The sequence below is a fragment of the Quercus lobata genome, chromosome 6 (assembly GCF_001633185.2).
Source record: "Quercus lobata isolate SW786 chromosome 6, ValleyOak3.0 Primary Assembly, whole genome shotgun sequence".
Taxonomy (NCBI): Eukaryota; Viridiplantae; Streptophyta; class Magnoliopsida; order Fagales; family Fagaceae; genus Quercus; species Quercus lobata.
The window spans coordinates 27,000,995-27,016,920 of record NC_044909.1 but is presented as its reverse complement, the minus strand read 5'-3'; the positions used below and the strand labels follow the sequence as shown (position 1 = coordinate 27,016,920).

Sequence of the window (15,926 nt, the reverse complement as noted above, 5' to 3'; positions counted from 1 at the left end):
TTTCCCTATAGGTTTGAGTCTGAGGACCATGAAAGACCTTAGTTCTGTTTAGTACTTAGATTTTTCTTGAAGTAGCTAGTTTCCCCATAAGTTTGAGTCCGAGGACCATGCAAGACCTTGGTTTTGTCTAGTACTTCAAGATAGACATATAATCATGATAGACTTAAAATTTGAACTAGAGAAATGTTTCTGTTAATAATAATACCTTCTCAGGTTATTTACATTCCAAAGACGATGTACAGCTTTTTCATCTAAGTCTTCTAAGTAGTATGCTCCTATTCCTACTACTGAAGTAATTTGGTATGGTCCTTCCTAATTGGGTCCAAGCTTTCCCCAGGATGGGTTCTTGGCAGCACCCACAACTTTCCTCAACACTAAGTCCCCTTGTGCTAGCGGTCTAAGCTTCACATTGGCATCATATCCCTGCTTGAGCTTTTGGTGGTAATAGGCCAACTGGATCATTGCCTTTTCTCTTCGTTCGTCGATCAGATCTAGGTTCTTCCCCAGTACTTCATCATTACTGTCCGGGGTGAAGGAGTTCGTCCTCAGCGTTGGGAAGTTTGCCTCTAGAGGGATAACAGCCTCAGCCCCATAGGTCATGGCAAAATGTGTCTCCCCTGTTGACCGCCGTGGTGTAGTCCGATAAGTCCATAAGATGTGCGGCAGCTCTTCTACCCATCTTCCCTTGGCGTCATCCAGTCTCATTTTAAGCCCATTGACTATGACCTTGTTGATAGCCTCGACCTACCCATTTCCTTGAGGATAAGCTGGGGTTAAGTACCTGTTAGTGATCCCCAGCTCGCAACAGTATCTTCTGAAGGCCTTGCTGTCAAATTGGAGTCCATTATTTGAAATGAGGGTACGAGGGACCCCGAATCGTGTAACAATGGTTCTCCAGATGAATTTCTTAGCATCCACATCTCTGATGTTTGCCAATGGCTCAGCTTCGACCTATTTGGTGAAGTAATCTGTGCCGACCAGCAGATATCTCTTATTTCCTGCTGCCTTTAGGAAATGGCCTACAATATCTAGGCCCCACTGGGCGAACGGCCATGGACTGGACAAAGGGTTGAGGACCCCTCCTGACTGATGAATATTTGGGGCGAACCTTTGGCACTGGTCACACTTCTTAACATATTCCAGGGATTCCTTCTGCATCCCCGGCCACTAATATCCCTGGGTAATGGCTCGGTGCGACAGAGATCTTCCTCCTGTGTGACTCCTACAAATTCATTCGTGTAGCTCTTCAAGCAACAACTCCGATGCTTCTGGGTGAATACACAGTATATATGGCCCAGAATAGGAGCGCTTATACAATTTGTGATCCTCGGACAACCAGAACCTAGGGGCGTTTCTTCGTATTTTTTCAGCTTCTGATTTCTCCTCGGGCAGGACATAATCTTTAAGGAACCTCACTATAGGGTCCATCCAGTTAGGACCCACTCTAACCTCATGGATATGGACCATGCCCTTTGCTACTTCATTTGCTCTATCTAGATGCTCGACAAGAACAATTCGAGGCAGACCCCCTGCCGAGGAGGTAGCAAGCGTGGCCAATGAATCTGCATGAGTGTTTCCACTTCTAGAGACGTGTGACAAGCTCAAAAGATTGAAGTCTAACTGCAAGCGTTTGACCTGACTTAAGTACTCTTGCATCCTTGCGTCTCTGGCTTCTAACTCTCCCTTTACCTGGCCCACTACTAGTCTTGAGTCCGAGAACATCTCCACTGCTTTTCCTTCCATTTTCTGCACCATGGCCATTCCTTGCAACAAGGCCTCATACTCGGTTTCGTTATTTGTGGCTGAGAACCCAAGTCTCAGGGATTTCTTTATGATAGTCTTCTCAGGGGATATTAGGACTAGCCCCACTTCGGACCCCCTATGATTTGCTGCGCCATCGACGTACACCTTCCAACATGGGGGTCCTAGAGTAGAGATTACCCCAACCGATTTCCCATCCATGTTGTGCTCCTCTGCTACTATTTTTACTGGTGGTTCAACAAATTCGGCCACCAACTCAGCTAGGACCTGGCCCTTTATGGCGGTCCGAGGCATGTACTTGATGTCAAAAGCTCCTAGGATTATGCTCCATATGGCAATCCTTCCAGTGTAATCAGCGGTTCGAAGTACGGACTTCAAGGGTAGTTGGGTTAGAACAACCACTGTGTGGGCTTGGAAATAATGGGGAAGCTTTCGCGTAGCATGGACCACAACTAGTATGGCCTTCTCCAAGGGTAAGTATCTGACCTCAGCTTCATGCAGCAACTTGCTCATGTAATAGACTGGCTTTTGAAGGCCATTGTCATCCCGTATTAGCACCAAGCTCACAGCATGGGGGGCCACAGCAATATATGCGTATAGGACTTCATCAGCCTCAGGACTAGACATGATAGGTGGCCGGGATAGGTATTCCTTGAGTTTTTGGAAGGCCACAATACAGTCCTCGGACCACTCAAACCCTTTCCACTTGTTGATTAAGAGATAGAACGGTCTACATCTATCCGCCGACCTAGAAATGAATCGATTTAGGGCTACGATCATCCCAGTAAGCTTTTGAACTTCCTTGGCGTTTTGCGGTGGTTTTAGATCATTTATAGTCTTGATCTGGTCGGGGTTAACCTCAATTCTCCTATGAGTAACCATGTAGCCCAGAAACTTGGCTGATCCCACGCCAAATGAGCATTTGGAAGCATTTAGGCGTAGCTTATGCTTCCTTAAGACACCAAAGGTGCTGCCAAGGTCTCCTAAATGCTCGGACACTACTTTACTCTTCACCACCATATCATCGACATAGATTTTGATGCTCTTGCCCAACTACGGCTCGAACATTCTCATCATCATCCTTTGATAAGTGGACCCTGCGTTTTTCAGACTAAACGGCATCCTTGTAGTGATAGTTCCCAGTTGGTGTTACGAAGGCTGTCTTCTCCTAATCCTTCAGGGCTAGTGGTATTTGATGATAGCCTTGAAAGGCATCTAAGAAGCTCATCCGAGAATGGCCTGTTGTTGCATCTACCAGCTGATCTATCCAAGGCATAGGTCCGTGAAGTCCACACAAACCCGCTATTTCCCACTTTTCTTCTTGACCACCACGGTGTTGGCCAACCATTCGGGGTAAAAAACCTCTTTGATAGCCCCTGCACGCTTAAGCTTCGCCACTTCGTCCCTAATCGCATCAGTGTGCTCTCTTGATGGGCGACGGGGCGGCTGCTTCTTAGGAGTGATGGACGGGTTGACATTGAGATGGTGACAGATAAAGGCTGGATCATTCTCGGGAGCATCGCAGGCATCCTATGCAAATACGTCAATATTCCTTTTGAGAAACTCAATTAACTCCTCCTTCTCCTGAAGAGGCAGCTGAGCCCCTACCTAAAAGAACTTCTCCAGGTCACCACCAATAACCACCTCCTCTAGATCTTCGCATTTCACCTCCTCGGCAACTGTATCAAGAGGCGAAACCGGGGCCCTTGATTGCTATAAATTCTTTTCAGCAGAGACCGAGGACTCCGCATCGAGCCGATGTGAGATGGCGGCCACCACACACTGCCTTGCCGTGGATTGGCAGCCACGGATTTCGAGAATTTGGTCCCCTGACGGGAATTTCACCTTTTGATGCAATGAGGAAGCAACAACCCCTAAGGTATGGAGCCACGGCCTGCTGACGATGGCTGTGTAGGGAGAGTATATATCCACCACGATAAAGTTCACCTCTACTATCTCTGGGCCGGCCTAGATGAGTAGCCTGATCATGCCCTTTGGAATGACAAGCTTCCCGTCGAAGCTCATCAGAGGAGAGTTGTAGGGCATTAAATCTTCCGGTTTTAACCCCAGCCCCTTGTAAAGGTTGGGGTACATAACCTCAGCCCCACTGCCACCATCCACCATCACTCTTTTCACATCGTAGTCCCTGATTCTGAGAGTGATCAACAACGCATCGTCGTGGGGCTGGATGGTTCTGATCTTGTCTTCTTCTAAAAAACTCAATATTGGATGAAAGTTCATTCTCGCCTTCTTCGGCTCTGGCTGGGTTTCCTCGGCAGGCCGCCGAGCCACAGATAACACTCGTGAGGGGCGCGTGCTTGTTCTTCCTGGCGCGGCCAGGATTACATTGATCGTCCTTACGGGTGGCCTTAAGGTAGTATCTCTCTGGGGTTCCTGATGGGTCTGGCCTTGGTGACTACTGGGATGATGCAGGAGGTGTTTCAGCTTTCCTTCTCGGATCAGCTGGTCCAGATAGTTCCAAAGGTTCCTGCAGTTCTCCGTGGTATGCCCGTAGTCCTAGTGGTATTGGCAATAAAAGTTTTGATTGCGCCTTGTGGACTCTCCCGCCATCTTATTCGGCCACTTAAAGTGTGGCTCGTTCTTGATTTTTTCCAACACCTGATGTACTGGTTCTCGGAATACAGCATTGACAGTCTATGTGTTGGTTACTCCAGATTGTCCTACGAAATCCCTCCTTGGACGGTTGCTGTTATATCGGTCCGACCTGAAATCCCTCCCCTCCTAAGGGATAACCTTCTCTTTTCCTCTACCTTGCAGCTGGTCTTCCTCCACTCGTTTATACTTATCGATCTGATCCATCAGTTGGCGCATGCTGGTGGCAGGCTTGCCAGTTAGAGACTTTCTCAAGTCGTGCTCGGTTGGAAGACTATTTTTGAAGGTGCTGATGGCGACATCGTCGAAATTGTCGTCCATTTCGTTATACGTATCCCAATATTTGTCCGAGTAGGCCTTTAGAGTTTCTCCATCATACATGGATAACGACAACAAAGCACTCAAAGGTCGAGGAGCTCTGCTGTTTGTAATGAAACAGGAGCCAAAGGCTTGGGTTAGTTGCCTATATGAATCTATGGAATTCATCTTTAATCTATTGAACCACCTCATCGCCACTGGTCCCAAGCTAGACGGGAAAACTTTACACATCAGTGCCTCGTTTTTAGAGTGGACAGCCATCCTTTGGTTGAACTGACTCACATGCTCCACGGGGTCTGTTTTGCCGTTGTAAATGGCGAAGGTTGGCTGCTGGAATCTTCAAGGAAATGTAGCCCCTTCTATATGGTGCATGAAAGGTGACTTGGAGAGTTGATCCAATACCCTACTCATAGTATCGTTTCCCAAGCCCCTAGGAGATGGGCTTTTACGCTTACGCTTCCGGTAGTGCTCTTCTTCGTGAGAAAATGTCTCACTTGGGGGAGTCCTCGATCTTTGCCTATATCCATCATCACTTTCATCATCGAAGGATATGTCAGGCCTAGAATGAGATCGCCTTCATTGTGCATGGTGCAGCTTTCTCTTCAAATCGTCTATCTCTCGTTGCCTGGCCTGCTTATTGTTCTGTTTCTGGGATACATGACTCCTAACTTCTTCTGGTTGCATGGCCCGGTTGTTATTTTGTCTTTGGAGCACGTGACTGCCCACACGAGAATAGCTTTTGCTGGTTTGAGTGGTGTGTACACTTCCCTCTCGAAACTTAGGAAAGTTACCCCTGTTGTTAGGATCTAGCTGGTTCAGGCTGATGGGAGCCTGCTTGATGAGGGCCTGATCCTACCATGCTTAATTGTTGCCCTTACTAACACACAAGTTCTTCCCACAGACGGCGCCAATTGTAGGGACTGGATTCAAGCACTTCTTCTATTGGATGAGTGGACTCAAGCCCAACTAGCCCAATACAATAAATTTATAGAGAATGGGTTTAAGAACTAGGACTTAGTCAGGATTACAACAACTAGACACGGTTATGTATGGATTGAATAACAAGGATATAGACGGTTATGTATGGATTGAATAACAAGGATATAGACTAAAGTATGAAATTCTGTCCTCGGGCACTTCGTCCGAGGAACTTAGTGTTCTTCTTCTTTCTTCGGTGCTAGGTTACAAAGGTTTCAAGATCATGCAAATTGCTCCCGTCCTCTCCTTTCTTTCTTTTTTTGCCCCCTTTCCTAGAGGATTTCTCGCATTATATATCCCTCTCTAGTCGATTTTGGCCCTCCATCTGTTGACCATGTAGGTCATTACTCGAGTGCTTGTCCTATCAGCCACCTTCCCAAACCTTTAGTGAGTTGCAGCAATCAAGACCGCACTGTTCAGGAGTCATTTTCTCATTAATGCGGCCAAAACGTTAGTTGTGGGCATTTAATGCGGAGGTGACAGTTTCTCCTTGAATTGTTCCTACACCATGCCCCTGTGGCTGTCCTACAGTACTTGTCCTTTTTCTTGGGACGCCCTGGGAGGCTACCGTTGATGACGGGCTGTTATTCCCTACTAGGATCTGGATTGGCCGAGGACACGATTGTCCTCGGCGATGTTTCTGGGCCATTTAGGCCTTCTTTATTCGTCTTCGGCCATTTCTTCCTCCTCGGCGTAGGCCTTGGGCCTAGTATGAGGTGGGCCGGGGTTGTCAAATTTTTTGACCCCACAGGGAGTATTTCGGTAATTTTTTATGTTTCAGGAGTATTTTAGTCATTTTTTAGGCTTCGTGGGTGTTTCAATAATTTTTTTTTAATGTTTCGGGGGTTTTTTTTGGTAATTTTTAAGTTTCGGAGGTATTTTGATCATTTTTTAGGTTTAGAGGGTATTTTGGTAATTTTAAGTTTATAGGGGGGGTATTTCGGTAATTTTTTTATGTTTCAGGGGTGTTTCGGTCATTTTTTAGGTTTAAAGGGTATTTTGGTAATTTTTAGGTTTCGGTGGATTTTCGGTCATTTTTTTAGGTTTTTGGGGTATTTTGGTAATTTTTAGTTTTCGGTTGGGGTGTTTTGGTAATTTTTTTTTTATGTTTTTGGGATATTTTGGAAATTTTTAGATTTTGGGGGTATTTTGGTCATTTTAGAGGTTTGGAGTGCATTTCGGCAATTTTAGAGGATTTTATGAATAATTTGGTCATTTTCAAGTTTTAGGGGTAATTTGGTAATTTTGATTATTGGGTAATTGGATGAGTTGAGGTTTATCTATAATAATTTTTTTGAGTTGAGTTTGAGTTAGATCTAATTAGTTAAATGGATAATAATGCATAAATGGGTAATATCCAAACCTTACCCAAAATATTTTGATAATATCCAAACCCTACCCAATTACCTTCTTTCTATTAAGAACTGGATATTACCCAGAATAATTAGATCGGGTAGGGTTGGATATCTATTACCCAATTGATATAGACATCCCTAATTCTTACTCAAATACCCGCGCAAAATATTTATTCATTTATGGGTTGGGATCAACAAATTGGCAGGCACGATCTTTCATTTTCCCGCCAATAAAACAAAAATAAAAAACATCGCTTTTTTCTTTATCCGAACTCAAAACTTTTCCCGCCATTGTTTTTGTATAAAGAAAAAGAAATAAAGAAGCTGAAGCTAGGTGTCTCTAATTTAGTAAAGTTTTGGGAAAATCAATCAGCAGCGATGGACCGAAACGAGACCTCGAGGAAGCGCAAGAAACATCTCCCAAACCCTATCTTCACACGCAGCAGCAGATCTCAGATCCACGAAGACGATGCCGATGCCGATGCCGATGATCTCCGTATCCTGATCAAAGATCTCCGCACTAAACGGGTCTTCTCCCCCGACGCTTCTGCTTTGTGCAATCTCAATTTGGAGCCTGATTTGGGAATTTCTTATGAAACCCAGAGCCAGAAGAATGATGATTTGGCTGAACCTGAGGTCGAGGTGTCACTGTCAGGTATTACTTTTAGAGAGATTCCTCCTCCTGGAATCGGCAAGTGCTTAGGAGCAGCCAACATTCACAACAATGTCTCAACCACCAAATCGGTAAGATTAGACTCACTGTAGTGGTTCTTATTAGCATTGTCTTATGTATAAACTGTACAAATCATATAACTATTCTTCTTCTTCTTGATATAAAGATAACAATTTCAGGAATATAAATTTATAAAAACTAACATTAAATTAGATACTAAACAGAGAGTGAAGAACATATGATTCTCATACTAAACAGCTACGTTGGAAGCCATTGATGAGTTTGGAAGCTCTGATACCATGTAAAATTGAGAGCAATTCTAAATAGGAAGAAGATTTTATTGATCACAGAAATATCTAGAAGCTCTTAAATGATTTACAAGCCCTACTCTTCTTTTATATACATGCAGCAGAAAAACTAACTAGCTAGCAAAGCTAACTAATCACAGATCAACACGTGTTAGCTTTACATTAATGCAAATCTAAAACTTGTCAGCTGTACATTTAATCTAACGGCTCAATCTAGTTCTTTACCTCTTCATCATCACCTAGTTCACTGGATGCTTCAACAAAATTCTTTGAATGAAGAACTAACAGAGGGAATACAGTTGGAGGTAAGAAAAGAGATACCAAGAAAATATAATCGAGAGCAAGAGATAGAGATAGAGATAAGAGTACCTAGTTAAGAGGTAGAACGGTTGATTTGCTGGGCCCTTCTAAGGAATTATTTTATTGTTATTACATAGGTTTACAACCTTTTTGAGGAAGAATACTTATTATTCATTTCAAAGAATAGCTAGGAATAACTATTCCTTGTAATAAAAACACAACCAAACAATTGAACTTATGAATAACTACTTATTACAGGGTCCTTTTTTCGTTTTTTTTTTTTTTGGTGGAAAATGTGTGTTGTGTATTTTGGCTAGTTGGGCTACATCTATATGACAATTGAGAGTACTACTAGATTAATTAATTGTATTGAATCATTATGATTTATGCTAATGTGAGATGGCGTGGGATTTTTGAATAGGTTCTCAAACCATGTTTTAGGCGGAAACTGTTCAAAACTCCAGGTTCAGTTAGCTATAAAAGATTGCTTCCTTTTCTGATGGATATCACAAAAGATAATCCATGTGAGTTGTAACTCCTTTGTTGTGTCTGCCTTTTCTTTTCTTACATTTTAAGTTGAATACGATGATTTTTCTGTTGGAGCTGACAATTCTACTAATCGATTTTTACAGATGCTCCAGAAAATATTCAGTGCTCAAAACTGGACAAGGGGTTGGGACAAAAGCAGCAGCTTCAACCGAAGTTAGCTTCTATGGGTCAAGAAGTTTTCATGGATATGTCTAACATGAATCAATGTCCAATAGATTGTAAAACTGGTGAATCTGGTAACTCGCCAACATCTGTACTAATTTCTGCCAATGAGTCATCAAATGGTAACATCGTACATTCTACATCAGCTGAACACTATTCTGAATCGTTAATGTCATTTCATTCTAAAAAATTGGTTGATGATAAGGAGCTGTCTGTTAATGGACAAGTTCAGAAATTTGAGTTGGGTAATAAGAATTGCACAAAGCCTGATACATCTTCGGTTTTGGAGGATGACACAAAGGGCCAAAGTGATGATAGAGAAACTGAGAAAATTGAATGTCTATGTGTTTGTGAAGATCAAGATGTTGATGCTGTAAACCCTGAGTTGTCTTTCATTACGGATTGGTGTCATTCAGGGAGAGATCGTGGAGTTGGTCTGCACAATGATGATCTGAAGCAGTGTGAGACTAGAGGGATGAAGAAAGCTAATAATGTATATCCTTATAAAGCTCAGAATTTGAATCCTAATTTTTCTGAAGCAGAGAATAGTGAATCATTTAATTTAAAAAAGAGAGGCGATAATGGTAGTCAGGTTCTAAATCAAGTTGATAATTCAAATGAAGAATTCGTTGAGTTGACACCACCAGATGCAGAAGAAAATGGAGGTGGTGGAGTAGAATTTATTCAGAAGAGTACAGATAGCCTTGGGAAGCCATTAAATGGAACTAACACCAGAGATGTTCTCTGTGCCAGTGATAAGAGAAACTACTCCCATTCTAAAAGCAAAGAGGTAAGAAACTATTAATTTTCTGTATCTTAAAGAGACTGGCAAGTAATATAATTTTGTAAGTGGTTTATATACCTTGCTCATTTCTTCTCATTCAAGATGGGCTTGTTATTCCAAAACAGGTTCTAAATCCATGTTCGAGACTGAAGTTATACAAAAGTCCAGGCTCGTTCAGCTACAGAAGATTGCTTCCATTTCTAATGGATATCAAAAGAGAAAATTCTTGTAAGTCCTGTTGCCTTCAGTATGAAGCCCATAAATATATATATAATGGCTTGAGGGATACTCCTGTACACTAGTAGTAGAAAACTAACCATTCTTCCAATTTCAAATTCTTCTAGGTGCTTCAGGGAATGGTCATCAATCAAAACTTGAGAAGGGTTTGAAAGTACTGTTTGCACCACATGTCACTTCTGACTTTCAAGAGAAGCCAATTGATAATTCAAACGGTTACAAATTTCATGAAGAGCATCATACTACAAATTGTGGAATTCTGCCAATGACTCTATTGACTTCTGCCCATGAGTCATCTAATGATGATAAATCAGAGCATTCTCCTCAGGATATTTCTAAATTCACAATATCACTTGATTCACAAAAGGAACATCACTTGCAAGATAGATATAGTCAATTGGTGGGGACTTCCCCTAGCAAAGAGTGTTCTGTACCTGAAATTGATCCACAAGTTGCTGCACTTTGTCCTCCTGTCAGCCAAGAAGCTTTGTCTAGGGAAGAAGGTACAACTTTGGCCTATCGACGAGTCTCTGTTGACAATGAGGCAGACTGCCCTAGTTCATTTACAAAATCTTCTAATGCGGCAAAGCCAGTTGAGGGAAACAACTTGTCTCAAATTACACCTCAACTTGAAGCCTCAGCTCCTTCAGGAGTTCATGGCACTGCACACAAAAAGGGGATTCTTAAAAGAAATCCACGAGGATGCAGAGGGCTCTGTACTTGTTTGAATTGTGCTTCTTTTCGTCTCCATGCAGAGAGATCATTTGAGTTCTCCAGAAATCAGATGCAAGATGCTGAAGAGGTGGCCTTAAATTTGATTAAGGAACTATCATACCTTAGGAATATGTTGGAGAAATCTGCTGATGGTTTCAATGATCATTCTGTTGTTAAAGTCAATCAGGTGAGCATTGCAACTGAAGATGCAACTTTCTGATTTTCTCGTGTTGGTTTGATTTCATTGTCAGTAGTTTTATAAATAATAATCTATATATATATATATATATATATATATATATCTAAAAGTTATAGTGTTGTTATGCTCATATTGCGCTACCTCATCCGCCATAAATATTTTTTTGAGAATATTTTAAATATATATATATATATATATATATATGTATAGATTGACTTTACACATTTATCTTGAGCGGTTTTAACTTTATATATAACTTTGCCTTTACACATTTGTTTACTTTAATTTAGATGTTATAACTAAGCAATAAAATCAATGAAGAATCTAAAATAAAAAACAATGTCTATACATATCTATCTATACTATTATATAATAATGGAAGTTTTAAAATAAATTTTACAAAAACTTTTTTTGTGTCATGTCATTAGCAGTCTTTTTTAATTTTTTTGTAATTTTTACTTTGTTTAACCTTTCATCTTTTTCAACCATTGTCTTCTTAGTTCAATTTTTCATCTTCTCCAATCATTGGCTTCTTAAATTTTTCATTTGATTTCCTTTATAAATTTACGAATTCTCTCCTTTATATCTTCATAAATTCTACGATTTCACTTTTTTGAACATTTCATCTACTTCCACCTTACCAACCTTTCATCTTCATAAATTCTACGGTTTTACTTTTTTGAAACTTTCATCTACTTTTACTCTTCCTCTTCCAACTTGATTTTCTTATAAATTTCTTTTACTTCATTTTCACCTCTCTCCCCTATTCCTTCCAAGTTGTTCATTGCAAAAAAGTTCAATTCTCTCTCTCTCTCCAATTTTGTCTCTTTTGATGTTTTTTTATTTGGGTGCGTTTGGATACTGCTTATTTTGCTAAAAACTGAAAACACTATAGTAAAATAATTTTTAAATGTGTGAATAGTGTTATGGGATCCATTTTTAATGAAAGTTTTTGTGAAAAAAGAGGTTTGTGGGTCTCGTGAAAAGTGCATAGGACCCACTGACAAACAACAAGCCACATGATGAGTGCTTCTTAATTAAAAAAAAAAAGAAAAAAAAAAAAGGAAACACAGAAACGTGAAACGCTGGACACATCATCGTATCCAAACGTAGGCTTTATTTATTGTTTCAACCACTTTTTCCCCCCTAATGGTTCTTTTTGTAATTGTTGATTTAATTGTCACTTTACATTTGTTTTTCTTTTAGGCAAATTTGTATTGACTTTTATGCATATTTTGGTATTTTGGTATTCCAATTCCTGATCCAAAAAAAAAAAAAAAAATTCCTTTTTATTTTTATTTTTTATAGTGATTCAATTAGATGTTAAACTATAAGATTTTACTAAATTTTGCTTATTTTAAAATCATTTTGTGTGAACAAAACTGTAGTTTTTGTAGAGAAAGTACTATTAATAATTGTATTAGAAATACTCTATAGTGCCACTTGTTTAGATAAAAGCAAAGGTTAATCAAATGGAAATAATTGACCGAGTGACATATTTTAGCTTTAGCAATTGTATTTTCATTATTATTTTCGTTATTGTTGTTATTATTATTAATTATTATAATGATGCATATAGAAACTTAATTATGAGATTTTGCTAATAATTGTTTATTCTATAATCTTTTTGAGTGGACAAATTTGCAGTTTCTGCAGATAAAATAATCTTATAATAGATTATAATTAAAAAGTTATTTTCCTAATTGATCAAATTAATCATTGTTAAGCAATGATTGATATGACATTTTGCAAAACAATGATTGATGAGACATTTTGTTTTTTCGCAAAGCATCTTCATATAGGTATGTTTTGATTCGATGTATTTTTATGGATGTATTGAGATAAGTAATATATTCAAGGAGAGAGATCATGATTAGACTTTGTATACTTCAAAAGAGATAGATTGGTTTGGAATTAAAGATGACATTAAAATAGGATGCTAGAAGTTGAAATTTATTAATGGTGGAAAAAAGCTATATTTCTCATTCTTTTCTAAATGTCATAATTGGAAAACTTTAATTCACATTATATTCTATCACTAGCAAATTGGCTCATAATATGATGAAAATAATCTTAATATAAAATAAAATAAAATATATATAATTTTTTATTTATAGGGAACAAAAAATTCATTACTTAAAGAAAAAAAGACCCTTGCCCTTTGTTGGTTTCGTAAATAGTTATATAAAAAATAAAAAAATAAAAAATCTTAGTTAATAGTTTATTACATTTAAAATGAAATTCTCTTATAAGAAAACACTATGTTAGTCCTACTATAAAATTTTATGAATATTTTAAAAAATAAATTATATATTACATTTTATTTTAAAATAATTAGATATTTCTGCTTATCACGTGGGTTGCGACCAGTAATAATAATAATAATAATAATAATAATAATAATCAGCCATATGTTATGTTTATTGATTTCAAAACTGTCGGAATTCTAAGATTGTGTTTCATTTGATTCAGGTGAAAGAAGCATGCAGGAAAGCATCAGAAGCAGAAGAACTAGCAAAAGACCGCATAGGCCAAATGAACTATGAGCTCGACATCCACTGCAGGATCACAGTGAGTATCACACTATTTCTAGCAATCTAGGCTTCTTTTGTTAATATTTTTCCCCCTTGGGCTTTTTTAACATTATATCACCAGTAAACTGATTTCAACTTCTGTCAGTGCTTGCAGCCGCCAAGAGTTAGATTTGCCAATCATGTTGAAGAAAACGTCATTCCCAAGGCTGACATGCCAAGCAAATAGTATTTTACCACGTGTAAGTTAAGAACATAGAGAATTGCGGTACTGTTCATTTGAGCATATTTGGTTGGTCTTCACGGGAAGAGAAAATGGTTTTATGTTTTCAGAATGGTATTCTATATATATATATATATATATATATATATATAGAGATCTAAAAAAAATGGAAAATAAATTCTTGTTGGACAGCATTTATATTTCCCATTGTTTGGGTTCAGCCTATTCTTTGAATTGTGCAACATCAATTTACTTTCAGGAGTGGTGCATAGGACTGTCTTTGTGACATTTATATATGGAATATTATAATTGCTTTAATTTAAAAGATGAGTTTGAATTTCTAGAGTCTTTTCTGTTTTAACAGGTCATTTTCTTTTAATCTTAAGTTGGGAATTGAACTAGATTACCGGATTTAGTAGGGAAATAAAGTATGAAATGTGGCAACTGACTGTCAGAGTTGCCAAAGACAACAGAGTAGATGACATGCAGAATTTCTGGAGTTAAAAGCCTATATGCTTGGGCAATTCATTAGAATGAAAATCTTGTGGCTTACATTTAGTCACACTTCTGTAGTGAAGATAAGTTATCCTGTCAAGTTTAGTGCTTTTATCGATGGTATTGATACGGTAAATTACTATTACTACAATAATTGTTGGCATTATCATTACTGAACCTGCATTTAATATAAGTTAATTAGGGAAGAATTTGAGAAAGGTTGAGTTTTACCATTGATTTTAGTACTCCGATATATATTCCCCCACCACCCCCTACCCCCCAATTTTTGAGGAAAGAAATAAAATGGAAGCAAATAAGTCAAAATGCATAACAAAAACTATCATCTGGTTTTAAGACGAGTAAAAAATACGCCATGGACTGCAGACTACTCTGTTCTGATTGGAGTTGCAAAACCCCCCATTTCAAACTCAATTCAACCTTCTTTTTCTCTCTAATCTAATATGTCGCACAATGCTTTCCTCTAGTTTAGCTTTCCCTTGAAGGGTTATAACATTTCTATGTTGTCATATTATATGGTAGATGGTAACCCACAAAACAAGTCTACATATTAAAGACTTCAAACATGTCCTTTTCAATTGATTTCACCCACTAACTATTTTTAATGCTATGAACCATAAAAATAAAAGGTAACTTAGTTGATTTGAGGTGACTAACCTTTGAACTTGAGAGGGAAAATATACTTTTTGGGTTAATTTTTTGCTTGACCTTTCATTAATTTTTCAAATAGCAAAAAGCTGAAATCCTAACCCCTCCTAAAAAATAGGAACCAATTCCTATTTAAATTTAAATTTATTTGAATTCAACTTATGAACTTTATTATGATTTAACTTGAATTGATCCTTATCTTATGTTGTCTAATTTCCAAACATAACAGTTCCCAAGTGGATGTTCTATCTCACCTTTGAGGGAGATGCTTTGTAATAGATTGTGGGTGGAATTCAACTCTAGAGAGTTTGGTTTCAAGGGTGCCAATGGTAGTGTTTTCACAATGGACGGATCAAGGGACAAATGCGAAGTTGATTGAAGATGTGTTGAAGACAAATATGAAGGTGACAATAAATAATGATGGGATTTTAGAAGGTGATGAGATTAAGAGGTGCTTGGAATTGGTTGTGGGAGATGGAGAGAGGGAAAGAAATGAGGACTGCCATGAAATGGAAGGAGTTGACTAAGGATGCTGCCAACGACTGTTTCTTTGATTTGCTTTGTTTACCCCCCTAAACTTGAAATTGTTGCATTTGCATTGTGATGAATTAAGATTTGTTAATTTTGAGGTTAATTTCTTATTCTATTAGTTAATAATTTTTATATTCATGGGAATTGAATTAAGGACTTCACTTTATAATATTTGTTTTAATTTTCATTAAATTTATGTACAATTGCATTTTTATGGGTTAGATCAATGACGGTAGAAGATTTCCAAAGAATAGCGATAAAATCTGTTATTTTTAACATAATCCAATTGGTTATAGTTTAGTTTAGTTCAAACTTTAAGAGTGTAAATTTAACAATTAAATTTTTTTAAATTATATTGTGACATGTCCAAATCTAAAGAGTGATAGGTACTCACTCAATTGTACTCAATTGTAAGATTGTACTCAATTGTAAGCAACAGCAGTTGGCAGTGGCAACAGTTAGTTACTAGTGATTGAGTTAGTTACGGGTATTGGGATTAGTTGCTGAAATAGTGAAGTCAGTTGGAGTT

The 15,926-nt window shown here is 38.4% G+C and overlaps 2 protein-coding genes across 6 annotated transcripts; one reads left to right on the top strand and one right to left on the bottom strand.

Annotated features, from left to right (window-relative positions):
- Positions 1-1,230: 1,230 nt before the first annotated feature.
- On the bottom strand, positions 1,231-2,781 carry LOC115950050. Its single transcript, XM_031067300.1, has one exon. It carries the CDS (start codon positions 2,779-2,781, stop codon positions 1,231-1,233), a length of 1,551 nt encoding a protein of 516 aa, XP_030923160.1.
- Positions 2,782-7,346: 4,565 nt separating this feature from the next.
- On the top strand, positions 7,347-15,520 carry LOC115993694. Of its 5 annotated transcripts, none has more exons than XM_031117647.1 (8): positions 7,347-7,769; positions 8,728-8,830; positions 8,939-9,807; positions 9,927-10,029; positions 10,146-10,939; positions 13,424-13,522; positions 13,631-13,724; positions 15,096-15,520. In XM_031117647.1, the coding sequence occupies exons 1-7, from the start codon at positions 7,404-7,406 to the stop codon at positions 13,709-13,711; spliced, it is 2,415 nt and encodes an 804-aa protein (XP_030973507.1). In that variant the 5' UTR covers positions 7,347-7,403; the 3' UTR covers positions 13,712-13,724; positions 15,096-15,520. The 5 variants fall into 5 exon arrangements, with proteins under 5 accessions (XP_030973507.1, XP_030973508.1, XP_030973509.1 ...); XM_031117648.1 differs by lacking the exon at positions 15,096-15,520 and adding an exon at positions 14,122-14,297; XM_031117649.1 differs by lacking the exon at positions 15,096-15,520 and adding an exon at positions 14,070-14,297.
- The last annotated feature ends 406 nt before the right edge of the window (positions 15,521-15,926 follow it).

Bases quoted from the DNA above. Each gene is read 5' to 3' on its own strand.
- LOC115950050 (XM_031067300.1), bottom strand. From the start codon at position 2,781: ATGGTGGTGAAGAGTAAAGTAGTGTCCGAGCATTTAGGAGACCTTGGC.
- LOC115993694 (XM_031117647.1), top strand. From the start codon at position 7,404: ATGGACCGAAACGAGACCTCGAGGAAGCGCAAGAAACATCTCCCAAAC. The intron at 7,770-8,727 runs GTAAGATTAGAC...ATTTTTGAATAG, and splicing joins ATGTCTCAACCACCAAATCG to GTTCTCAAACCATGTTTTAG. The intron at 10,030-10,145 runs GTAAGTCCTGTT...AAATTCTTCTAG, and splicing joins TATCAAAAGAGAAAATTCTT to GTGCTTCAGGGAATGGTCAT.